Consider the following 27,661-nt stretch of genomic DNA (forward strand, 5'->3'; position numbering starts at 1 on the left):
TGCTAGCAGCACCCTGATCGAGATAATAATTGCAAAGCCCTTAGCATAGTGTCTAGCACGAGGTAAGAGCTTCCCAAATATTAACTATTATTATTACTATTATTCCCATCTGTCCAAATCCTTAGCTCACTTCGAGTCTTAACTCTGGTACTACTTCCACTATGAATCTGTCCCTGATTCCCTGTGTTATTAGTCTTTTCTCCTTCCTCAAATATGCTAGAGTTCTTTGATCTGTCTTTTGCCCTCATCATTTCCTACCCTGGAAGATTCTCACATGGCATGATTTTGAGGCCTTTCACCAACCTTGTTACCCTTCTCTCTATACTTTCTAGTTAATGTCCTTCCTAAAATATGGTGCCCACAGATATGGTATGACTGAGGCAGAGAACAATGCCATCAGTAGTGTGCTACAGTCTATGTATACTCACCATTTGTTTTTCTCTTACCCATTGAATCACTTATAACTTTGATTCTTATGAAATAATGATTCATAGTCATAAAGTACCACTGAGAGAATATTTAAATATCTTTCAAGCCTACAGAGGTGGAATTCATATATGGCCCACCTGTGGTTCTAAGTCCATTACACAGACTTTTCCTTCATCAAGGACCTTTCGAACAGCATCCACACTGGTACCATATAGGTTTCCTTTGTACTCACCATACTCCAACATTCTATAAAGATAGACAAAGAAAAGACAAATTCCTGCCACAACAATCTGCAAAATAGGATTAGTTACAAAGTTGAAAAATATTACCAAATATCCCAAGAAGATAATCTTAATAGAAAGTAACAAATATGGGTACTTTTCTGGGACAAGAGGAATCACTAGGGATTTTGGTAGAACCAAATGGATCAGAAGACCTATGGTTCACCTATTTTGCAATTCAATTCTTCTTCCCTTCTGGAAGACAATGAACTATATGGGACTCCATGTTATTTGTGACTCAAGGGGTTCCTACATAGGGACTTTAGAGAACGTAGACAAAGAAGGAATTCAGGCCTGGCATTATGTAATAAGAGTTATAAAAATTTGGCCTGGTGATCCTACCACAAGGACTACCAAAAGCATGTTATTCATTAAAAGGATAAAAAGACCTAGCTGTACAAAAACATACATAACGCAAGTATATGTAATATCAAAAACATAGAAGCAACCCATGTGTCTACTGATTGGGAAACGGCAATACAAATTATAAACAGAATATTATTGCACCAAAAGAAATGGCAAATATGAAGAACAAAAAAATTATGGAAGGGCATGTGAAATGATCTAGAGGGAAGAAAACAGAATAAGAAAATATATACATTGAACAGGAATGTGTGTGTGTGCGTGTTGTGTACGTGTGTATAATAATAGAAAAATTCAATAAGATACACAAAACTAAAAGAGGAGACAGGGACTTAGAAACAAACAAGGCATTATTGTTATTTTGTTGGAATTCATGTATACTCTCCTAAAGCAAATTTTTAGATATTTTGATAATTATAGTCCTATGTATTTATTTTTATTTCATAATTTGTTCTTACTAATGGTTACTGTCAGCATCAAAAAATAGTTTTAAAAAGAAGCTCATTCAATTCAATTGAAAAAGCACTCATTCGTGTTGAACTTTGAAATGAAGAGAGAAAAGCATTTGATTAAGAATCAGTGACTATATGTTCCAGTTACCTGTGACCATACACCAGACTTTCAAATGTTTCCTTGGATATATAGTGATACTCTCGACCATCCTCTTCATAGCTCTTTTTAGAGCGAGTGGTATCTATCAAGAATAAATAATGAAAGGCGGAGTTCATTCATTCATTCATTCATTCAATAGAAATGTACTGCCTTAGATGTGATAAAATCATTGAAAGATGAATACAGCATCCTTGCTCTTGTCAAGTCTTTATAGTCTAGTCAGGTTCTTAGAAACATATTAACTTAGTAGTTTCACTAAGACAAGTTTCCAATTTTCTTAACACCAAATAGAGCAAACATTGGCTAAGAAACTGGACATGCTTATCTCTATGTTGGTAGTTGGCCCAGGGAATAGAATGTTAGAAGAAGAGTCAGGAAGGCTTTGAATCCTGAAGACTCAAGCTGTGTGACCCTGGGCAAGTCACTTAATTTCCCTCAGACAATCTCCTCATCTGTAAAATGAGGATAATAGTACCCACCTTCCCAGGCTGTTGTTAGGTTGAAATGAGATAATGTATGTAAAGTGCTTTACAACCTCAAAGCATTATATAAATGCTAGCATTTTTTTATTTTTGCAAGGGGGAAGGTAGGGCAGTTGGAGTTAAGTGACTTGACCAAGGTCACATGGCTAGTTTTTGTGTTAACGATCTGAGGCCGAATTTGAACTCAGGTCCTCCTGACTCCAGGGCCAGTGCTCTATTCACTGTGCCACCTAGTCGCCCCTATAAATGCTAGTATTACAAGAATTTAGTGAGTATCTTTGTGGTACAATGCACAATACTAGGTCATAGCATCATAGATTTAGAACTGGAAGGTACCTCACACGTCATTTAGGCCAGCTTCCTCATTTTACAGTTGAGGAAATTGATGCCCAGAGTAAGTCACTTTTCCAAGGTCAAGTAAGTAAAAAATGGTAAGGTCAGGATTTTGATTCCCTAGGCTTTCTGACTTCAAAGTCAGTCCTTCCAAATCACCAAATGCTATGTCAGGACTTGATTTACTGTTTTGTTGATTGTCTAGACTTAAGGAAATGATGGATAAAGGTTAATAATACAGAAGAAACTTATAAGTACATGGTGGGCATATTTCTTTTTCTATCTGGAGAGAGGGTTGTTAAACATTTACCAATCCTCCGTTGTCTATAAGTGACCCTTTGGGTGATTGCTTATCCCATAAATTCCCATGGTTCTTCATGGACCCAGATTATAACACTGAAACAGTTTTGCAGGTTCCAAGGTTTTCTCAGGGCTAGGGATATGGAGACTAGGGGTCCTCCCTAATCAGTCTGATAGGTGGGTATGGTTACTTTGGTCATGGATCTTCTCAATTTATGTCACAACTGGTACAGGGGGAGAAACTCACCCCTAGTGCCAGTGAAGGGAACTCTTGCAAATTCCACTGCAAATATTCTCTCCTATAAGTGTCCTTTTAGGATAAATCTGTGTATTTGCATTTGACCAATTTAGTATTGGAGCCAGAACAAAGAGACCAACTAATAGTTTGATGTAGGCACTTGTGATGAAGAGAGGTTAAGTTCTTTTAAGAGTTCTGAAAGGCAAACTTTACTTATTGGATTCATTTTTTCCTTTATGTTTAGAGCAGGAAAACTTGATAACTGCATCTCAATATAACTGGCTTCTTTTGTAATCTTGTCTTTTATTCTATACATTTAAGAACAGTTTCCTAAGGAGGGGTCTGCAGGTTTTGCCAGACTGGACCTGGCCTCAGACATTTACCAGTTGTGTGAAACCTGGGCAAGTCATTAAATTCCATCTGACTCAGTTTCCTCAACTGTAAAATGAGATAATAATGGCACCTACTTCCCAGGGTTGTTGTGAAGATCAAGTGAAATAATATTCATAAAGTACATATACTTAATAAATGCTTCCCCCTTTCCTATATCTTTCCCTGAACTTCTCAATTGGAAAATGTTCAAGTAAAACTTGAACTACCCTGAAAGGGTAGTGAATTTCATCAAAAAGTTTAAGGCAATTTCTTCCTTTCCTTGGCAGAGCTAGGGACTTATCAGAGGACTTTGATATATATGTAAATATGTTTTATATGTATAGATAAACATACACATATGTATGTAACATGTGACATATATGTATACATGCACACATATATACATACAGGTTGAAATCTGTGAATTTGGGTATAACAAGATATCATGGCATTAATTATCTGTCTTGCAATAATTTAAATAAGCTTTTACAAGGATAAATCTCCATATCAATTGAAATAGTTAAGAAATTCCTATTGAAGTTTGAGATAAAGCAGACTGCATAACAGTTTGCTGGAAACGAATCCATAAAACCTTGAAGAAATGGGTCCAAGACAGAATAATTTTACAAAGAGCCTAGCAAAGTCATTCCCATCTTTCTGCCTGGCTCTACTCCAACAAATCAAAACAAAATCCAGTTAGGAATGCCTGTCGAGGTCCCCTCACATCTTATGTTTTCACATCAAAGGGGACAGATATCACATGGCTAACGAAATTAATCTGCTTTCAGAAGCAGAAGTAAAAGATGAAGTACAAACAGGAGAATGGAACTTACGCGGCACTGCACTTTGGAAATGATTTGGATCCGTTTCAATCAGTCTCCTTCTCAATTCATTTACTCCAACACCAGAAGGGCCTAAATGGGGGTGGGGGAAGGGGGTAAAAGGCCACATGCAGAAATCATGAAATCTGAATGACTATAATGGTGATGAAGCCACCATCACTGCTATCCTTATACTGGAAAAGAAGAGGGACAGGACAAAGGATGAATTACACAACTTCCCGTCAATCAGAGTTGGACAGCTCTGAAGGGTAATTAGGAATTTTTCCTGTTGACCTGTGGGAATAATCTGCATTCCTTAACCTTTTAGAGTTGCTGGAGAGAGTGGCAGTGGCCTTCCAACTCCGGAAATTTTGTCCATCGCCTAGACTTCCTGGGAACTTGGTGGCTACTCCTCATTTCTGTCTTATAGGATCCCCGGCTTCTTTGAAAGTCCTCCTGCTTAGTTAGTATCACCTCCTGCTATAGACTTTTCTTGATCTACCCTGTTGTTCAGAGCTTTCCATCAGCCCTCCCTCCTCCAATACTTTCTATTTATTCTGTGTATATTTTAAATGTCTTTATCTGTATACAAGTTATTTTCCTCAGTGAAATGTAAGCCCCTTGAGAGCAGATATTGTTTCATTTTTGTTCTCATATCTCCAGTGACTAGCCCAGTTCCTGGTATGGAATTGGTGCTCAATAAGTGCTTATTGAATCAAATTGAACTGCATTCTTAAATATTTCCTAAAGAATATAATAGTAAGTATAGTAGAGACCTGTTATTATACAGTCAGATAAGAATCAGCCATATCATAACAGGAATCTACTGTACCTTAAGAATAAACTACCTGACATAAAGTGGAGGTGGGGTGGGGAAGGAAAAGTAGTAAGTATTTCTATAGTGCTTGCTACAGGCCAGGCCCTGCGCTAAGTGCTTTACTAGTTTTATTTCATTTTGTCCTCACAGCAACTCATGAGGTAGATGCAGTTATTAGCCTTATTTTAAAATCGAGGAAACTGAGGAGGCAAACAGAGGTTGAGTGACTTGCCCAGAGTCACACAACTGGCAAACTGCTTGATTAAAAATATAATTGCCTGTAAAACATAGGGAAGCCCTTTGCCTTTATTTTTCCTTTTATAAACACACCTGCTTATGCGTATGAGTCTTTACAAATGACTCCACTGCATTTCCACCATCTGGCATTTATCACTTAAAATGCAGGATTACACTCCAAAGCTTTCTATTTGTTTAAGAAGTGCCAGTTACCGCTAGGATGGCAATCAATCCTGGGACCTACCTACAAGCACAATCAGGCGATGCTTATCAGAAGGACGCCGCTGGTACCTTACCACCTCCTCATATGGGGCTCCCAGAGCATTGTAGCAGCTGTTGGTGCAGTGAATGTAGGCGGGCAGCTGGTTGGTGTGAGATTTTCTGCGACAGAGGCGCATGCTTCTTCGGAAACCAGCTGGGGAGAGTAAAAATCAGATTCATAACTGGAAGTCGTTTTTAAAAATCTGAGATAAAATGTTGTTTGGGAGCAAGAAGAACCCTTTCAAGCCAGGGCATTGGTAGCCCCTATGAGCAGAGATATAAAGAAGGATGCTGCTGGGGAGGCTGCCCCTAAGGGGAGAGGAAATAACGGGCAGAACTCACTTGGAATTTGACCTTTCTGCTGGCTTAGACACTGTTGATCACTCTCTTCCTCTTGATTCTCCTCTCTAGGTTTTTGCAACCCTGTTCTCTCCTGGTTCTCCTCTGGCCTGCAGGGTTGAAAGTTCTCAGCTTCCTTTGCTGGATTATCATGCAAGTCATGGCTACTAAACATGGGTGTCACCCAAGGTTTTGTCCTGGACTCTCTTCCCCAATTCACTTCACTCAGTGACCTATCAGTTCTGTGGATTCAATAATCATCTCTATGCTGATGACTTTCTGATCAATTTTTCTATCTAAGGCTTTCATCTCCATCTGCCTGTTAGAAATCTCCAACTGGATATCCCAGATATTTTAAACTTAATAGGCCCCAAACTCAACTCATCTTTCCTTCTAAACCATACCTTCTTCCTAACTTCCCTATTAATACAGGGGGTGGATCTCTAGTCATACTGATGTGTATCTGGCCACTGGACCCAGATGGCTCCAGAGGAGAAAGTGAGGCTGGTGACTTTGCACAGCCCTCCCTCTCTTAAATCCAATTCACTTGCAAGTCATGGCATCAATTTTGTGATATCACGGTCCTCTTTGAGATGGAAGGACAAACAACAGCAACATTACTATCAGGGGTAGCATCACCCTCCCGTCCCCGTCACACAGGCTCACAACCCTCACTCTCTCACCTCTCGTCCACCCCCCATATCCAATCTGTTGCCAAGTCCTGTAATCTCTAACATCACCATATCTCTTACATATGTCCTCCCTGCTCTGCTGCCGCCAGCCTGGTGAAGGCTCTCCTCACACCATCCATGTACTACCGCGTAGCCTTCTGCTCAGTTTCCTTGCCTCAATACTCCCTGTTCCAGTCCGTCTTCCATTTAGCTATCAAAGTTCTGACCATGGCACCCCCTAGTCAATAAACTCTAGTGGTTCCTATTACTTACAGGATCAAGTATAAAACCTTCTTCTATCTGACTTTTAAAGCGCTTTATAACCTGGCCTTTTCCTCCCCTTCTAGTCTTCTTATATTTTACTCCCTTCCATGAACTCTGTGGTCCAGTAAACAGACCTCCTTGCTATTCCTCAGACAAGACATTCTGTTTCCTGACTCCATGCATTTCCACCGTCTTTCTTCCTCCTTATCTCCATCTCCTGGCTTCCTTCAAATCTCAGCTAAAAATCCCCCCTTCTACAGGAATGCTGATACCCTCCTTTTAAGGTAGTCTCCAATCATGTATGTATTTTATTTGTACTCTGTTGTTCTCCATGTTGTCTACCACATTAGATTGTAAGCTTCTCGAGGGCAGAGCCTGCTTTTGCCTTTTTTGTATCCCTAGTGCTTGGCACATAGCACACAACAATGCTTGTTGACTTGACTTGGAGTACAGTCAGAAAGTGGGGGTGGACAGGGGAGTGAGAAGGAAGAGGATGATCTGTAGCTTCCTATTTTAACAGATTCTTTTCACTAACGAGGTGCTAAAATGTGTTGTTTCTATGATGCTGATGAAAAGCAAGTGCTTTCAGCACCCTTTACATCTGGCAAAGCCCCAGTCATCTTGTGCTAATTACAATTCTGGCAGAAATCCGGGCATGACAAGAGCCAAGATAGAGGCATATCACTTCATGTCCTTCTCCCTCACCCTAGTGACTCTGGTCAGGCAGCCAGAGCAAACTACAGAATTAATAGCCTTTTATGTCTAAAGCTAGAGAATGTGGACATAGAATACAGACAAAAGCAACAAAAACGCCAACTATATTAGCCTCTGAGAGTACATCTTTTGTACTCTCAGAAGAAGTTATTGTATGTATATGTACTCATATACATATGTATATGTACTCTTGAAGAAGTTATTCTTCAAAAAAATGTTTTTAATCTCATATTTCTTTGAGTTCAGGAGGGAAGCCATTATTATCCTCTTTTAACAGATGGGTAATCTGAGAAACAGAGACACCAGAGTTAGTGGTAAATGTATTGCAAGTGCAGGATCTTTGATTTCCTGAGTCCCAAACCCCTGGTCATCTCACCAGATTAATTTGCCTCTGAAGCACAAGACTTTCTGGAGGGCAAAGATTGTTCAGTTTCTGTCTTTATATCTGTACTACTTAGCACAATACCTAGCAGTTAGTCAGTCAATAAATATTTACTAAGTACCTACTATGTGCTAGGCACTGTGCTAAAGACTGGGGAAACAAAGAAAGGTAAAGTCATGCCTACCCTCAAGGAGCTTACAATTTAATGAGGGAGACAGCATGCAAACAAGCTATGTGCAGGATAAATTGGAGGGAACTAGCAAAGGGAATCTACTAGAATTAAGGGGGAATCAGGAAAGGCTTCCTCTGGAAGGTGGGATTATTTTGAAGGAAACCGGAGAAGCCAGGAAATTGAGATGAGGAGGGAGCGCATCCCAGGCATGGAAGACCACCAGTGAAAATGCCCAGATTCAGGAGATTGGGTATCTTATTCAAGGAACAACAAAGAGGCCAATTGTCACTGGATTGCAAAGTATATATGTGAGGTACTATGAAATGGTATAGAGAGCCCATTGCTATATAACATATTAGCAAACACAAATTGTGAGAAGACTAAAAAAGTAGGGAGACACCAGGTTATGAAGGACTCTGAATGTCAAACAAAGGATTTTATATTTGATCCTGGAGGTAATAGGCAGCCACTAGAGTTTTTCAGAAGCGGGGTGACATGGTCAGATCTGTGCTTTAGGAAGGTCACTTTGTTAGCCAAATGGAGGATGGACTAGAGTGGGGAGACTTGAAGCAGAGAGATCAACCAGAAGGCCACTACAAAAGGATCAAGTGACAAGGGCCTTTACCAGGATGGTGACAGTGTCAGAGGAAAGAAGGGTGTGCATATGAGAGCTATTTCGAAGGTGGAAATGATAGGACTTGACCACTCATTGGTTATGGGAAGTGAGAAAGACTAATCAAGTATGGCATCTAGATGATGTCACTGGGATGGTGGTACCCTCAACAGGAGTCGGGAAGTTATGAAGAAGTTACATTTTTTGGGGAAAGATAATGAATTACATTTTGGACATGTTGGCTTTATGATGTCAATGGGGCATACAGTTTGAGATATACAATAAACAGCTAGAGATAGGAGACTAGCAATCAAGAGTGAGGTTAGGGTTGGATAAGTAAATTTGAGAATCATCAGTATAGAGATGAGAATTGAATTCATGAGAATTGATGAAAGAGTCAAGTGAAATGTAGAAGAGGAAGAAAAGAAGATCCTGGACAGAGCTCTGTGGGACATCCATGGTTACTGAGTGTATAGTTAATAAATATTTGATGAATCAATTGATTGTATATTTTCATTATTCTAACCTTTTATCTGCTTCCTAAAATAATTTCAGGATTAGTTTCAATTCAATTACACCTATATTTAGGACCAGCCTGAATTGTAACCTGAGTAACTAGTATGATTTCATGACCTCTAAGAAATTTCCACCATGCTTCACTCCTCCCTCTTCCTCAAGAAAATATCTCTTCCATCCAATGGCTAATTCCTATCATTCTAAGCTTAATTCCTTCTTTATTCCTTTAATTTAAGACCTTGATCACTATTAAAATATATATACCTTGGGGAGGGAAGACAGAAATATACTAAGCTGCTTGAATGAGTTTTGGAATCCTTCCTTCCAATGAACTTTGATTAGAAAGGAAAATGAACTAGGTACCTTAGAAAAACGGGCAAAAGGTGGTCAAGAAAAAAGGAGCAAAAGAACCCCAAGGTTGGGGGTCACCAAAGACAAACTTCATCTACTTTTGATAAGCAAAGAGGCCAGCATCGCTTATTCTCCTAAAGACACAAATCATCATTTCCCTTGTGAAGGAGTGGGCAAGGTTCCAGAGATATTTATCAATGCCTCTTATGAGGTGTATTTAGACAATCTATGTGTACATAAACATAACCTACGGGGGTACACATATGCACCCTGTGAGGGGCATGAAAAATGGTTGTGAATACCATAAATCTAGTTGGTATGAAGTTGAGGAAACAATCCAGTAGGGTATAGTATGCCATGGAGTTGACCGGAAGAAGATCAGTGAGGAAAAGATCAGTAAGCAATTTAAAGTAGCTTTGAACAAAGCTATCACTAGCATAGAACAGAGCTTTGGACCAAGGTAATAAACCCCAGGAATGTGTGTACGCCCAACCTGAGGCAACGACTCCTCTCCATACCTTGCCTCCTGGTCCTCCAGAGGTACAATATTCCAGTGCCCTTGGGAGCCAGCCCCAGGATTTCATGAGCAGAGGAACCCCTTTCCTTCATCTCACCCCGATACTCTCCTACCCTTTGGACTTTTTTGTTTCCTAGCATCATCACTAATCTCTCCCTCCCACAGTGGAATTTCCCCCAGGAGCAATTTTGGCTAGCCATAGCTCTGCTTATAAAATACAAATATGTCTCCTGTGAATTGGAAAATTTGAAACAAAGAAAAGATCAGAAGTTTGTTAAAAAGAAGGCTTTAGGCATTTTGGAGAAAGGGAGAGCTTGCAACTGTCTGTAAGAATTATCATTGAGAAGGGTGTGTCAGAGTTGGTATGAGCCCAACTAAACCAGGCGATAGAGACTCAATTATTACCTACCTATGAAGAACTGATGGTCATATCCAGCAAATTCCTCTTCATCTAGGTCATGGTGAACAAACAGTCGGCAGCAGAAAATGGGGTGGAGGGGAAAGGATTGTGGTTACCCTCCTCACTAAAGCTACCCCAAATTTACAAACTACTAAATTCCAACAAGTAGCAGCAGCACAACTGATATAATGATGAGCCTGTACCTGGAAGCCCTCTTGGGAATGCCCTAAATACTTTGGATTTCATCACTCTGCTAAGGCACAGGCATTTCTGAAGTGTCTAGCACAAACTTAGATGATGGATCTCTTTATGGGCTAAGGCATCACAGTTCATTTTCTTTAATATATTCAAGGCTAAAAATGCCTTATAAAAGACTCTTTTTATAAAAAGAGTGGTAAAGGTCACAACATAAATATGTAAAGTCTGTGTACATTATTTCATGCTTAACCTAAAAGCATGGCAACTGAAAACAAAAACTAAAAATTTAAATGGTACTAAATTTGGGCTTTTCAGCTTTGGTGGGCATGAGTCCTTTGGTATATTAATACATTGTTTAGGTTTGTGTGACTTTAAAAGTAACTCACTGTGAAGAAATAAAAATCAAATAGGACTACTCTGTGATTTGTAATTGTTTCTCATTGTCCTAAGTTGATAAAAGATACAGACCTTTATTCCAGATGTAGGGATAAAGAAAATTGCTTAGGAATTCCCGATTCAGAAATGTGCACCTCTGCTTTATATAGTAAGCTGCAGTCACACTTTGTATTGTAAATACTTCAGTTTGGCACCTCAGAGAAACATCTATACTAAAAATGTCAGGAAGATATAGTTTTCAAATTAATATCTTCCTGTCTTCCTCTTGGTGCATGCACAGAGCCATAACTAAGGTGGGAAGATCAGAGCTTTGCCTCGAGGTCCCAGCACTGGGAGAGGGGGGAAAGGATTTTCCCTGTGGCAGTCAAAATCACTATCCCTGCATTTTGAAGTTTTCTGTAGTGCCCTCTCCTGGAGCTTAACTTTCTCTTAACCATTGCCATGGGACTAGACTCTCTTAGGAACAGGTGCCAGACCCCTTCCACTCACCCTCCACTCCCCAGGTCTGACCTCTGTGATCCCCCTCCACTGCTCCACTCCTCCTTCTCCCTCCAATAAACAACTGGTTTTGCCCCAGGTGAAAAAATTCTTAGTTACAGCGTTGTGCAAATGGATTTACTTGTGGTACTATGAAATGGTATAGAGAGCCCATTCCTATATAAGTATTAGCAAACATAACTCCTTAAAATTAACATTTGTTTTAAAAATTTTCAAATGTAAATACAACATATAAATATCTTTATTTCTTATTTAGTTATCAAATATGTTTCTAAATGAAACAAGTAAGGAAAAAAACACAAGGGGAAATATTTACTAGAGAGATAGCCATATGTATTTATGAGATGTATCTCTATATGAAATGTTTCATTATTCATCTGGATTTTATCCTTTCAAAAAGATATTCTTCATAATTTTATATTTAGTAGTCTAATTTCTTTTTAGAAATCTAAAATGAGTTACCCAGTCAAGTATTCACTCTGTAGTACTGAGATACTTTAAACCTGCTTCTCTTTTGCATGTACAGAAAATAAAATTAAGTTACCTTCTGAGAGCTCCTCTGGATTCAGATAAAAGCAGAAACAGACATTAAAAATTAAAATCTGAGGCAACGATGTCAAAGGCCAAAGGAATGCCCTGACCTTCAGTGCAACATTTGATATTTCTCTTCAATTTGGTCCCAAATTGTGATTTAATATAAAATACTACATCAATTAGAGAAACTGCCCACAGGGGAAAAGCATAAACAGTTGAAACTAAGTGTAAGGACTTAAGCATCCTGAACAGGCAAGCACATTATTAAATGAACATGGGAAATTTAGAAATGGTGCGCTATTCCTTTAGGTAAGGTTTACTTCTATAAACTCACCACTCATTACTATATAAGTTAAATATATAAATATATAAGTTACTATATAAAATTAAACATTTATTGCATCATTGTCCTAGAAACATGCTTAAATGGTGACAAAATTTAGGATAGACATGAATAAAATTAGAGGCAAATTGTTTACTTTTTTAACTTACCAGACTGAAAGGTTTCTTCATCTTTGATTTTTGATGGGAAAGGGGAAAAAAATACACAAATATATCATTGCAAGATTTCTCATACTCAGATTGTACTGTCACAAACACATCAACTAATTATTCTTTCTTGACACAATGCTTTTTACCTTGTCCTATTCTACTATAGTCATTTCATGTTTTTGTCCCTTTCTGAGCAACTTCAGGTCTATGTCTTATGACATGTCTTGTGTGAGAATCATGGCATTAAGTAGTTGAGCCAGGACAAAAAGGGTAGAAAGATAAAAAGGGAGGTGGTATCAAGAAAGATTTAGCTCAATAGCAGTTCATATGAAAAAGAGCTGGTTTGTAAACTTTATATATGTTGGTTGTGCAATGTATCTGCCAAAAAAGCTAAGGCAATCTTGAGCTATGATAATAAAAGAAGTTGTATTCTAAGGTTACATGTGCAGTACCATGTTCAGTTCTGAGCATTATATTTGAGGAAAGAAACTGAGGGAGAGTATACAGAAGAGAGTGGAAGGGGTGTCATCCAAGGATCAGTTGGAAGAACTAGGGAAATTTAGTTTGAAGGAGGGACAATTTAGCCCAGAAGGCATTTGAAGGGCCATTGTGTCGAATCAGGATTGGTCTCTGAGGACAGAACGGGTGGTGAAGGAAGATTTAGGCATGCGGTAAGGAAAAACTTTCTAGTAATTAAAGTTATCCCAAAGGGTATAGATTGCTTCACGTGGTAGTGGGTTCCCCTTTCCTGGAGGCATTTGGATGAAGGCTGGATAACTATTGGTAATGTTGTAGGGAAGATTCTGGTTGGGTTCCAGATTGGACTAAAGGGACAGAGGTCCATTGTAAATCTGAAACTTTGTGATTCTTTGTAATGGACATAAGGTTACTTGCCTTGGACATTCACTGACAAAACTTAATATATGGGGTGGGGGACAGTGACTGATAAAGTTTAATGTATGAAAGGCAAAGGGGTAGTAACAGTAGAAGGGGATGAGGAAGAGAGGGAGGGATCCTAGGGCTGGTGGATAGTAGAGTTTAGGAGAGAGAACTTGGGTCTGATGGATTTAGTTTTGATTGAGCAAGGACAGATGGATGAGGTATGACAGCTTAGATAAAGCACCTTTGACTTGTGCTAAATTAATTATTATAAATGGTTTTAGAAGTATGCTCAGCAATATAAACACAGTGTAATTTTTAGCAAGATTATGCAATTTGTAATATATTCCATTTATAAGTGAACCATTAGAACATCCACATATCTAAGGGAGTTTTGACATAGGAATTGTTTCATTGTAGTAAACAACATCCTACTGACAGTTTTATAATTACATTCTAATAACATTTTCATAACTAAATTAAGGTTAGATTACTTGATAGAGCCAAAATGCCTTTACCCAATAGTGTGTAGGGTGTATGTATGTTTTCCTGAAATGCTTTCTAGGTACTTCTTAGACCTTCTGTATTATGCAGATGAGAGTCATTAGCACACATATCACAGGCCCCCTAACAGAGCCTTAAAAAAGTTAGAACTACATAATAATTTTCTAGAGAGAAGGAATTATACAATAAAGGGACCGGTTTTCATTGCCCTACTCCAGGATCAGTTCTTTCAGCTTTTAAGCAGGAAGGAACCAGGGGAATGGAGTTAGAGGTGTGGACAGAGATTAGGACAGACCAATTTCTCTTTTTGTGACAAGGTCAGACCTAGTAGCTGGGGAGGGAAGAATGGAGGAAGGAAGAAATGGAGGGAGGGAGGGAAGGAGTAAGGAAGAAAGAGGGAGAGAGGAAGAGAGGGAGAGAGAGAAAGAGGAAGGGAGGGAAGAAGAAGGATAGAAAGAAGATGGGGGGAAGGAAGGAAAGAAGTATTTATATGACATTTATTATGTGCCAGGGACTGTGCTCAGCACTTTACAAACAACCTGTGACATAGGTGCTATTATTATCCCCATTTTTATATTATTTGAGGAGACTTAGGCAGACAGAAGTTAATGACTTGTCCAGGGTCACTCAGCTAATAAGTATCTGAGGTCTGATTTGAACTCAGGTCTTCCTGACCCCTGTACATAATGTCCTCAGTCTGGATGCAGTTGTAATAGTTAATAAAGCTTAAAACTGCAGTAGGACTTATTTTATTTCCATTACCTGCTAAGGAAAGTCTTTTGTGAGAAACCTAATCTCTATCTCTGGGAAAATAAGGAGAAAAAAGGAGCTGTCTACCTCTAAGGCAGGATGATCTGAAGATACTGGGATCCCTGAAGGCCACGCAGGGCCTAGAGATGGAAGTAGGGAGAAGAAGGGGACACACCAGTCCAGCAGCTCTGGCGGGAGGCCTGCATTATAGCGGAGAGTCCAGCAGGGTCTGAGCATCTGTGTGCCTGCAAAAGCTGGGAACTGTCCACCCTCAAGCTGGATGCTCTGGAGATGAGGTCTCTCCTTAAACAACTTACACAGCTAGGAGTAGATCTCCTTACCTTCTTCCACACACTTCTCGTCAATCTTTATGTCATCCTCTATAAAGGAGCATAAAAAGAAAGTCACTTGGGAATTACAAGCACTGAAATAAAACCCATCACCAAAGGATCTTAGGGGTCACTGAGTTCAACCCGCTCATTTTATGGATAAGGAGACTGACTGAGGGTAAGTGACTTGATCAGGGTCATACAGCTAGTGAGTGTCTGAGGCAGAATTTGAACTCAGGTCTTCCTGACTCCAAGTTCAATGTTCCATTTACTACACTGTTACCTCTGCATTTTACCTGGTCTGTGCAAAACTAGCCCTCCCTAAAACACAAACCAGGTTATAGCAGCTTTATTTTCAATACTTTAGGATGCTTGAAGATGAAAATAAAATCACCCTACAGTACCAACGCCAGCTTATAATATTAGGCAGTTACCTGGCACAACACGAGGCTAAGTGACTTGCCCTTGGTCACAAAGTTAGAATGTGTCAGAAGCAGATTTGAATTCAGGTCTTGCTCAGTGCCATGACTAGCAACTGCTGTGCCAAAGGCAAGGGCACAAAATGTACCCAGGGCCAAGAGATATGAAATGTACCCTTAATTAAGGGCACATAATGGGTGGCAGTACAGACCCCAGGATATTGTGAGACCACTTTGGAAGTAGAAAATTGTAGAAAAGAAGGTGAGTCTTGACTGTGGAGGGGTTCAGCTGCTGGGTATCGCTACCATCTGGTAGCTTCTAATTTAAACTAATTATTCTTGTTTTTAGCTTCTCTGCCTAGTTGTTTTCTGTACTGCTAAAGGACTCAAAGTGCTCTCAACCCCCTCTAAATTTTAACCACTAATTCAAAGTCTCAGTTGCCCAGCTATGGTGACTGGTTTTCCTGACTCCAAAGCTAGCTTCTTTCCACTCTACCACATCGCCTGTCATTAATGTCAAAGGGTTTAATTTGCTTGTGCAATACTTAGTGAATTAGTATTAATAATTAATTATCAATACTTGTTATGTTATCACATATTAATACATTAACTATTAATTTACATAAACTTAAGTTTATGCCATAATTATTTGGAGTATTTATAAAAAATAAAGTTCCATAAAACACTAATTATTTGCTCTAAGCCCTATATGCAGCCTTGTTCCATGAAGATACGATGAAAATAAGTACTAAAATTGAAATTATCATTACAATAATTGAATTTTTATGTTTCTTTAAATTAGGGCTTCTTAACCTTTTTTGTGCCCTGGACCCCTTTGGCTGTCTAGTGAAGCCTATAGACCCCTTCTCAGAATAATGCTTTTAAATCCATAAACTAAAATACATAAATTTCCAAATGAAACCAATTATATTTAAATGCAGTTGTTGAAATTTTTAAAAAAAGTTTGTGCACTTTAGGGTAAGAACCCCTAATTTAGAAAAGATCTGAAAGATCCACAATTTCACAGAATTAATGATTTTTATCAGCTCTTACAATAGCCTAACAAGTAGGAAAATACCTACTTTCAGTCCCATTTTACCAACAAAGAGACCAAGGTGCAGAATGATGAAATGATGTTTACCCATGGGCTGAGTTAGCAACACAAAGGCATTAGGAACCCAAGACCCATCCAGTCACAGATCTGAAGTTCTTGTTTCAGAATTCTAATGAGAAATTACTTCTCTGAGGCATACACTCTGTGATGGGCCACAGCAAGGTGACTGATTCTACCATTCACACATTAAAGGTTCTTCAATCCTGGTTCCTAACTACCCACAGGGTAGGGAGTCCAGCCCTCATCATGCCAAGTCCCCATCCCAGCCCACCAGTAGAGGATAGCAATATTCTTTCCAATAGCACATGCTCTACAACTAGTAGAATATTGTTGATGAGTTGGCCAAGTAGGAAAGGAGGATGTCAAAGGCTAAAAAAAATTCCTCTTTCAAGCTGATGCTTAGTCCTTTTATTCCCCCTAGTTTTGGGTTAATTAACTCTGACCTGTTAACTTCACAAATGTCTTTTTATGACAAAATCAGTGGCTCATTTAGTCAGGAGCAGGGATGAGGAGTACCACAGGCATCCAATAATAAATGCTCAATCCAATCAGTTGTAAGAGTCCATTTGGCAAGACTTAGGATGACTTTCTTGCCAGGGGGCCTAAGTTTCCAAATATCATGGGAGTTATATTTCTTCCCAGCTCAAGAAGATGGGGAGCTAAGAGCAGGACTAGAGGGCAGAGTTTTTATTTAGATCAGGACCAAAAAAAGAGAGCCCATGAAAGAGGAAGAAAGAAAATAAATTCCCAAGGTCTTTAACAGCTTTTGACCTCTTATTAAGGCAATCAGTCCAAGCCTTGCCAGAAGGATTGTTACACAATCACGACACATTTATGAAGTGCCTATTACATGGCACACCCTGTGCCAGGATAGTAAAACCAAAATGAAATAGTCCCTGCCCTGAAAGGGACGACATTCTATCATTTGACTTGAATAGAATCAAATGAAGAAAACATCAGTAAATGTCAAGGAGACTTTGGGTTTCAGGTAGATAATACTTCTTACCTTCTTCCACAGTACTCACTGGCCACAAATTATTGAAGCAGGTAATTAAAAAAAAATAAAAATAAGTAAATTAAAAGAAACAAGATTTCTAATACCACAATTGCATTACACAGATACTCAAAATAAAGAAACTAAAATAGCTACTGTTTATGTAGCACATTAAGGTTTGCAAAGTGCTTTACAAGTATCTAATTTTATGTTTACAAAAACCCTGGGAAATAGGTGCTCTTATTATCCCCAGCTTTATAGTTGGGAAAACAGAGGTAGATAGTGGTTAAGTGACTTGGGTAGGGGCTGAGGCCTAATTTGAACTCAGGTCTTCTTGACTCCAGATCCAGTACTTTAGCCGCTGTACCACCTGACCCAAAAGAAATGAATTTCTGAGAGGCTGATGGGGCAGTTACTTGGGGGAAGGGGGTGAGAAAGGAAAGACTATTCAATAACCCTTAAACTAATATATAGATAACCATATACTTCATCTATGGCTAAGGTCAGTCCCAAGAAAGGTTAAGGTTGTTTTAAGATTGTTTTCTGAGGGGGCAGAGTCAAGATGGCAGAGTAGAAGCAGGACTTCCAGGGGCTCTGGCTTCCACCTTCCCCAATCGATATAAAAATGGGAGTCTAAACAAACTTTGGAGATGCAGAACCCACAAAATGACACAGGGAAACTAACTTCCTGCTGAGAACAGCCCAGCAGGAATCAGCCAGCACAATGCTTGGGAGCTGAGCCCAGGGCCCCCATGAGTTGGAGGTTTTAGCCCCAGGGCAGGCCTGACCAGCTGCTGCCTGAAGGGATTCCAGATCAGCAGCAGCTGTGGCCGTTTCCAGATTTATCACACAGATGTGAAGGACAAAGTGAGAGGTCAGTGCAGTGTGGACTTTGGGACCCAGTAAGTGGGAGTGTATGGCTTTTGCCCCCGGGGCGAGAAGCCACTGAGACCTGGCATAGCCAGCCAGTGCCACATGGCAGCTTCAGCTCCTGGCCTACAAAGTATAGGAGGACCAAGCACCAGTATGAGGGGTAATCACTCTTGCTTTAACCTGCTTGGATCTGGATTGCAGTCTAGGGTGGAGGTCCTGGGGCATGTGTCCAGCTTGCCAGAGTGTGTAGAGACCTCAGAGAGGGCACCCATCTGATACTTCCGGCAGCTGAGAAAACCCCAGTGTTTGGGACGGAAGCTCCCCTGTCCAGTGGCAGAATCCTACTGTGGCAAAAAGCCCAGGGGTCAAGTGACTGAAGGGCGACATGACCAAGCAAAGGAAACAAAGCAGACAGAAGATTCACACATTATACTCCTATTTTGGGGACAAAAAGGAGCAAAGCAAGGAACAGGAGGAAGACAGTGAAGTCAGAACTCCTGCACCAAAATCTTCAAAGGAAAATACAAGCTGGTTACAGGCCATAGAGAACCTTAAGAAGCAGATAACAGAAGTGGAGGAAAAATTGGGAAGAGTAATGAGAACAATGCAAGAAAATTACAAAATGAGAGTGAATAGCCTGACTGAGGAAAATAACACCTTAAAAAATAGACTAACTCAAATGGCAAAGGAGGCTCAAAAAGACAATGAGGAGAAGAATGCCTTAAAAAGTCGAATTTGCCAGATAGAAAAAGAATATCAAAAGCTCAATGAGGAGAATTATTGCTTCAGAATTAGATTGGAACAAATGGAAGCTAATGACTTTATGAGAAATCAAGAGGCTGTTAAACAGATCCAAACAAATGAAAGAACAGAAGGCAATGTGAAATATCTCATGGGAAAAACCACTGACCTAGAAAATAGATCCAGGAGAAGTAATTTAAAAATTATTGGACTACCTGAAAGCCATGATCTAAGTAAGAACCTAGAAATCATCCTCCAGGAAGTTCTCAAAGAAAATTTCCCTGATGTTTTAGAACCAGAGGGCAAAATAGAGGTTGAAAGAATCCACCGATCACCTCCTGAAAAAGATCCCCAAAAGAAAACTCCTAGGAATATTATAGACAGGTTCCAGAATTCCCAGATTAAGGAGAGAATATTACAAGCAGCCAGGAAGAAACAATTTGAATATTGTGGAAACACAATCAGGATAACCTAGGATCTGGCAGCTTCTACACTGAGGGATTGAAGGGCTTGGAATATGATGTTCCAGAAGTCAAAGGAGCTGTGATTAAAACCAAGAGTCACCTACCCAGCAAAACTAAGTATCATGTTTTAGGGGAAAACATGGTCATTCAGAGGAATAGAGGACTTTCAAGCATTCTTGTTGAAAAAACCAGAGTTGAATAGAAAATTTGAAATTCAGATACAAGAAGCAAGAGAAGCATGAGAAGGTAAACAGAGAAAAGAAATCATAAGGAGCTTATCAAAGTTGAACTATTAACATTCCTACATGGAAAAACAATAATTGTAACTGATGAAGCTTTTCTCAGTAGTTGAAGGGAATATATGTGTGTGTGTGTGTTTATGTATGAGGGTATATGGACATAGGAATACATATGTGAATGTGGTATATATGTTTACAGGTATACATAGAAAGAGGGCACAGGACCAATTTAACAGGAAGGGATGATACTTAGAAGGTGAAATTAAGAGGTGAGAGAGGAATATAATGAGAGGAGATGGGGAGAGACAGAATGGGGTAAACTATCTCATATAGAAGAGTCAAGGGAAAATGGCTACAATGGAGGAGAAGAATAGGAAGGCAAAAGGGAATGAGTCAACCTTATTCCCATTGAATTTGGCTTGAAGAGGGAATGAAATACACACTAAATAGGGTATCTCACCCTCCAGGAGAGTGGGGGGAAAGGGGATGAGAGGGGGAATGATGGAAGGGAGAGCAGGCTGGGGGGGGGAATTAAAAAAAAAAAGATTGTTTTCCTTAAAATGCACATTAATGATTCTACTTCTTATTAGTATCAGAGAATTCCACACTTACATATGGATGATTTGAGGCAGGTGTGAGGCTGGAAGGGTTGAGACCACCAAAATTCCCGCTGCTTCCTATGCAAAAAGAAATTCATCCCTGAGAGAGCCAAACCTACTCCATTTTGTATCATTGCTGACATTTTTTTTTTATTGCTGCTTGAGTGAAGCCTTATTTTCCCGAGTTAAAGTTTCACTTTCCTATAAATTATTTCATTTCATTATCTATCACTGTACCACTAACTGTCTGTAATACTAATGGCATTTAAAGATTCCCCTGTATTGGCTTGGTTTTTGGTTTGATTTGTGTTAAAACCCAGAGCTTGTTAATCCCCCTTGTGGGATGGACTTGTTGACGTGAAAAGACAGGGCTGAACTAGGAGGAGCTGGTGACTTAGATTTGGAGAGACACAAGAAAAGAGAGAGGCAGAAGAACTTTTTGGAAGCAGAACTTTTGGAGGCAGAGAGAGGCTGAGAGGATTGCTGAGGGCCACTCTGAATTGCCCAGGACTTTTGAGAGCTGCCACCCAGAGCTGCCAAGGACTGAGGAGACATGGCTGTTATGCTGGTACTTTGTCTGTTTTGATGTTGTTTTGCCAGATTTGTCCATTGGTGAAAGACAGTGCTGTTGTTGCAGAATTGTGGGAACCTTTCTGTTGGTTCAGAGCTCTTGAGAATGTTCTGAAGACAGAGAGTGAATACTGTCCACTGGTGAAGGACAGTGCTGTTATTGCAGGGGTCTGGGAACCTTGCTGTTGGTTCCAAAGCCCTGAAGAAGGATTTTCTTGTTGTATGTTTACAGAAATACTGGAAGAGGGCTTTGCTAATGTTATCAGGGGTCCTAGGACTGTTCTGCAGACAGAGGATGAATTAATGAAGAGACTGGCAATGTATCTTGTGGCCTTGCTAAGCTTTGTCTCCCCAGGAACAAAGATTGCTGAGAACTTGCCTGTGTCAAGATGAAGAAAAGACCTCCATTTGGGTATTAAGTGCTGTGCTTAAACTTGTTGTAACTCTGGGGTAGATTCAATTGTGATCCAGGGGTGGGGAACTTTTGACCTTTTTGTGTTCTATGATTGAACAAATGAATGTACTTTACTTATGATTGGAAACTAATCTCCATTTGAGAAGAGGGGCTTTGTGATGGACTAAATGAAGGTACAGCCTAGGAATGGAGTAGTATTTAGAACAGGGACTTTGTAATTGATTGAATGAATGGAAGGTCCTGGGGTGGGGTAGTACTTGGAGATTATTTAATCACACTTAGTAAATGCTGCATTTTGAATGATGTCATATTTTGATCTTCTCTGTTCTTAATTTGTCACTGAATAAAATGGAGAGCACTATGCTGGTATTTTGAACCTTGGGAAGTTGCCTTTCCTTGGATTACATTACACCGTCTTGCAGGATGCAGGTGGACACAACCAATCAGAATTCCCTGAACTCTGTAAAGTCCTTAAATCTAAAAATGGCAAATTTGCTTTTACCATAAAAATCCTTTTGAATTTTTCTTCAGTTCTTAGCCTTCTGAGGGGCTTTGAACCTGATTTCTTTGCAAATTGCATACCTTTGCTAGAAAACTGAATAAGTTTGGACGTTGCCTTCTCAGTCATTCTGTTTTACTTGCTACATCATGAAGAGGAGCTGAATTGAAACATCTTATTTATCACTTGATGGATTTGGATGACATCATACTATATGGCTCTATCAAAGAAAATTAATTGACTTCTTCATCTGGCAGAATCTCTTCCTAATGATATAAAAATGTCATTTGGACTTAGCGTAAAATTCTCAATGTACATCAAGGAAACATAGAGACTTGAAGTCTCCAGTATTGACTCTGGATGTCACACAGAAGGCAGTATTTATAAATGTGTTAGTCCAGTTCAGGTAAGACATATGAGTCATAAAGATATCAAGGAGAAAGCTGGGGCTGAATGGATTGAGAAGATCACTGGCATTCCAAAATTAGAGATGAATGGGAAGAATATATTTAAAGCAATCATCACCTATTTAACACCAGTCTTACTGTAAATTTTTGATATTGTACAGCAAGCTATAACAGATTTGGGAAGTACCCTAGAAGGAAACAGCAACAAAACACGGACATTCCTAACAAAGCATAGGTCTCCAAGACAGCTGTGATTAAGACCAATGTTTCTGGGAGGCTGCTTCTTTCCTCCCACTCACAACATGGAGAGGCTTACACCATTCTTCCTTCCCTAAGCCTTAGGGACTTGTCTTCTCTAAAAGGAGACAAAATACTGTCCTTAAGGCCTGATTGACCCCAGGTTCCCTAACATAGCTTCCTGGTCACCTAAAAACATTAAAAAAAAAATTCTAGCCACTGGCAGTCAGGGATCCTCAGACTTGATGAGTTGCTGAAGATCATGTGAGTTATCATATCCTACCCTAAATACCCTATGCATTTCCATTCATTCTGTAGATGATCAGAGGCACTTAGAGAAACTAAAGGCCACTACATCCTTGCCATATCAGGTAAATCTCCTTTTGATCAACAAAAGGAGAGCCTCATTTCCTCTCAAATAGGAGAGTGCTGGTGTCAGAGTTTCCTCCAACAGAAAGATTAACACTTTAGTGTAAATAAAGAAGAAGAGTGGTAGACATTCTTAGACCACATAAAAAGCAAGTCAAAAGGCTGGAGAAATACTTTTGAAATAAGCAGATATCATTTCATTGAACAAATAGTAAGGGTGGATAACAGGTGCAAACCATTGGATTTGTTGAATGTAACTGAAAAATAAATTACCTCCAGATGGAGCCTATGAAGCTTTATACCCAAGAGTAAAATCAAGACTCCAAGTAACCAACATTGAAATAAATTTCGCCCAAAGATATTGAACAAAGGAGCATGGAACAAATGGCTGAGCTATATGAATTTGTTTGTGGGTAGATATAGAGACAGAGAGAGACAGAGAGAGAGACAGAGACAGAGAGAAACAAAAAGATGATAAAGATAATACTATTTGGTACTGGTTAAAATATAGGAAAGTAAATCAGTGGGACTGGCTAAAGCAAGAATCCAAAATGAATTCAACAAACCACAGCTTGATGAACCTAAGAATATAAACTATTTGAGGACAAGAACAACCAGGAACACTAGAAAAGGAGTTTGTTAGAAATTAGGTTGAGACCATTACACCCCACATGCCCTGCTGTTGATTCTCTGGGACACCAGTCTCCTCCCTCCCCTCCTGGTAGTCTTTCTTGTCTTCTCAGACAAGTGTTCCACCTCCTAATGGCCAATGCAACATCTATAGCTTTTGGCTTAGGAGGATTAACTGCCTAGGTGGGAGATTAATAACCCAGCAACCAGGTGTTATGAGAAAGCCTGATTTTTCCTTTAAAAATCCCAACCACCTTAATGCCAGCCCTTACAGAAAAAAATCAAGACATAGTCCTAATGACAGGGAGTGAGGAGAGGGACCTGAAAACAACAGCAACACAGGAACAGACAACTGAAAAACACAGGCAAACTTGTCAAAGGTCTCAGGTGTGTGCCACATGTACCATATGTCTTGTCCTTGAAGTTGACACTGAACATGAAGAGGAATATATATCTTAAATTCATATATATGCTTTCCTTCCCCTGTCATAAGATGTTTCTCTAGCTAGGGCATAGAACTTGAAGTCCAGAGGATCTTGAGTTCTAATCATGACAGAGACCCTCAATAGCTGTGTGATCTTAGGCAATCATTCAGGCTTAGTTTCCTCATCTAAAAAAGAGGGAGTTGGTCAACTGTAGCTCTAAATTTATAATATTGTAAAGCTATGATCCCTCAATCCCTAATTCTTTTCATCAGCGCAACACCATGTCATCTGACACGTGGTCAGTTTAAATTCGATGTGTTCTGTGCTAAACAGATTTGAAATTTAGTTTGGTTGCCAAACTTAATATTTGTAACAGCAATGCTGCTTGCAGCTGCTGTGGGGGTGTAAGACCAATAACACCAGCACACAGGAGGGCTGCTAGCACAGGTTCTTTGATCTGCTTTTCTAAAGGAAAACAACTCTAAAGGGGTCAACAATCTTACTTTAATCAAATACATTTATCATTTACTTAGTTCAGGGGGAAAGCCAGCATCCTGAACTTCAGAGAAAATATAAATAGAAATTACAAGCAGAAATAATAGCATAAAAACCAACAAACAGGGCTTCTAACCATCTGACCAAATAATAGATACATCACAGATCAATAGACAGATCCAAATGTCTGACCAAGGAAATACATACATAGTTGCCAGAGAGAGTGAAGCACCAACATCTGGGTTTTCAAAGCCAGGGGGCTCCTTAATGGCTACCCAGGGTTTCATCTGTCCAACTCACATCAACACTCTTCCCATGAGTAAGCCCTAAAGCAAAATGCTAACCTCAGATTATATATATACTTCTTCAGGGTCAGAGGGCAACACAATCCTCAAGAGCCACTGCCTAATTACAAGTAACAAAAGGTGTGGGCCTTCCTGAAAAACAAGCCTCCCCTTGTCAAGCTTTTCTTGTAGGGATCTATGTGACATGTGTTAATGGGTGGGGAAGATCTTCAACTCCCATTAACATTACAATATTGCATGAAAAGGCTCCTCATGCCATAAAATAATGCATTTTTTCCTCATCTTTTTTGCCTTCTAATGTAAATGTAAGTTTCTCAAAAATGATCCACAGGGTTATTATTGAAATAAGACATTGGTAGGCCAGAGATTCAGGAATGGCTATAGGTTACCTAAGGATTTGACCCAACCTTCTGTATATCTCTTGTCTAATGCTCTAATCTTATAAACCTATAATCACCTCCATGTCAAATAGTTTCTAAAAATACAAACAGCGCTGCCATTTCTGTTGAGTCTGAGAAAAAGCAAAATCAAAAAGCTTCTTCTGTACAAAATACTTTTTGGCATTAAAATGTTTTCTTTTTAAAAGAGAAAAAATAGGCAATTTATTCACAGAATTTAGCATTCTAAAATTCTGTTGTGTGCCTTTTCATTTGGTCCTTCATTTGTTATTCATTTATCCATTAATTAACAACCATTTAGTATTAACTCTTTCTCATACTTGATAATAGATGTGATACCTGGGTCCAAATTTGTAAGTAGCTGTTTATCCATTTACCTTGGACCAGAGAATTGTCAAGATTTATGACCTATGTGTCTACTTGGAGGGGGGTGGTGGTGGAAAGGAAGGAAGTGAGCTAATTAAAAACGTTTGCTTGGGGGGGGGGCGGGGAATAAGCATTTACACAGTGCCCACCATGTGCCAGATACTATGCTAACATCTTTACAAATATCTCATCTGATTCTCATAACAACCCTGGGAAATAGGTGCTATTATTATCCCCATTTTTATAGAAAAAGAAACTGAGGCAGATAGAAAGGTTACGTATCTTGCTCCGAATTACAGTTAATAAGTGTCTGAAGTGGGATTTGAACTCGTCTTTTCCTGATTCCAGGGCTCGTGCTTGGCATTGCTTAGATGTTCCATGTCTATTGATTAATATTCCCATTGACTCTGCGCGATCACAGGCAAGCCATTTAATGCTCTATAAAATGGTGATATTTATATTTGTCCTACTTTCCTCATAGGCTTATGCTGACAATCCGATGTGAAGAGTGCTATGAAGTGCTACATAAATAGAAGGTAGTATTATTACAGGAGAGAAGGGTAAAAGTAGAACCTGGTACCAAACCTATATATACCTAAATGTTCCTGGAATGACTCTCTAGTTCAGGCTCATCCAGACCAGAACTGTGATATATTTGTGTATATGTGTGTGTGTATATGTATATATGTATACATACATATACATACAACCACATATCTATACAGATATAGATATACACATATGTATATGTACACACACATATATTTATAGCAGGAGTCCCTGACTTATTATTTCCATCTTATATACTCACACACACATAACCTATAGGAATGGATATATAGAGATATAGATATGTCTATATAGATGTCTATATACATACACATGTATGTCTATGTATACACATACATATATATACAAGTATACATGCATATGTATTTATAACAGGAGTATCCCTGCCTTAGTATCCCCATTTTACACACACACACACACACACACACACACACACACACACACACGTATCTGTGTGTGTGTCCTTGGGATAGACTTAGGCTGGACTGTTCCAGATATTGATCAATATACATAGATGAAATAGGCGGTTACCTACACTATGTGACTCAAAGGACAACATATAGAACTACATAGTATATACATATATACATACATACATGCATACACATACAACATAGAGAGGTAAAGAACTTTGAAGAAGAATGGAAACATACTACAGAAAGAGAAGATGGGCAGGTCAAGACGTGTCAAGGTCAAGGGATAACAGGTGGATGACCAGAATGCTCCACTGTTTTCCTTGCAATGTCAGAAGAAAGTAAAGCCTCCAGCCCTTTGAGCACATCCCTGTGATGACCTTCCAGGAGGACATGGACAAGAGGACCATAGGTCAAGAGGGCATGGATACGTTGTGATCTGCATCATTGAAGAGAACATGTAAATCAATGAGATTATAGATCCATGTGAGTATTTGAGGGTATAAATGTCTATTATTACTATGATTATTATCCCTGATATCCTAGTATCTAGAGCAGCAAAGGATCTTAGAGTTCATCTCACTCAATCTCCCCTTTTTACAAATTAGGAAACTGAGGCAAAGAGGAGTTTCATAGATTTAGAGTTGAAAGAGATCTTCTAACCTCTTTCTTTCAGATTAGAAACTAAAAGCAAAGAAGTTAAGTTAAGTGATGTCCCTAAGGTCTCACAAGCAGTAAGTTGCAGAACCAGGGCTGGAATGCCAATCTCTCTTCTAGACTCTTCTAGTTGGGGTGGGGGGCAGGGGAGAGAATGTCCTGAATAGTTAACACAAATATCCCAGTCAGTTTGGCCATTGAGTCTCTCCATGTTAATTCACAAATTGGCACTGTGGTTTATCAGTCTGTCTCTTGTGAGTCTGGTTTTGTAAATTAGTCCCCGGGATCTGATCATAGGGTGAACTGACAAAATGGAGTTTCTGAACTTGCAAAGCCAACATCTCCTCTATCTTCCCTTCCCTTCCCTTCCCTTCCCTTCCCTTCCCTTCCCTTCCCT

The 27,661-nt window shown here is 39.4% G+C and overlaps 1 protein-coding gene across 1 annotated transcript in view; it reads right to left on the minus strand.

Moving 5' to 3' along the window:
- The window catches only part of MPP4 (MAGUK p55 scaffold protein 4), a gene marked incomplete at its 5' end in the record, with an annotated part of 54,465 nt that overhangs the window by 4,743 nt on the left and 22,061 nt on the right, over positions 1 to 27,661 (minus strand). The window contains 10 exons of the mRNA XM_069068825.1: positions 567 to 675; positions 1,674 to 1,767; positions 4,244 to 4,324; positions 5,530 to 5,700; positions 10,495 to 10,536; positions 12,122 to 12,136; positions 12,604 to 12,624; positions 15,078 to 15,116; positions 17,605 to 17,622; positions 20,522 to 20,586. Coding sequence (XP_068924926.1) covers positions 567 to 675; positions 1,674 to 1,767; positions 4,244 to 4,324; positions 5,530 to 5,700; positions 10,495 to 10,536; positions 12,122 to 12,136; positions 12,604 to 12,624; positions 15,078 to 15,116; positions 17,605 to 17,622; positions 20,522 to 20,586 — 655 coding nt within the window. The remainder of the gene's footprint in view (positions 1 to 566; positions 676 to 1,673; positions 1,768 to 4,243; positions 4,325 to 5,529; positions 5,701 to 10,494; positions 10,537 to 12,121; positions 12,137 to 12,603; positions 12,625 to 15,077; positions 15,117 to 17,604; positions 17,623 to 20,521; positions 20,587 to 27,661) is intronic.

Source organism: Petaurus breviceps, unplaced genomic scaffold (assembly GCF_028583685.1).
Source record: "Petaurus breviceps papuanus isolate PSGF00001 unplaced genomic scaffold, PetGlider_PUasm1.0 90769, whole genome shotgun sequence".
NCBI classification, from domain to species: domain Eukaryota; kingdom Metazoa; phylum Chordata; class Mammalia; order Diprotodontia; family Petauridae; genus Petaurus; species Petaurus breviceps.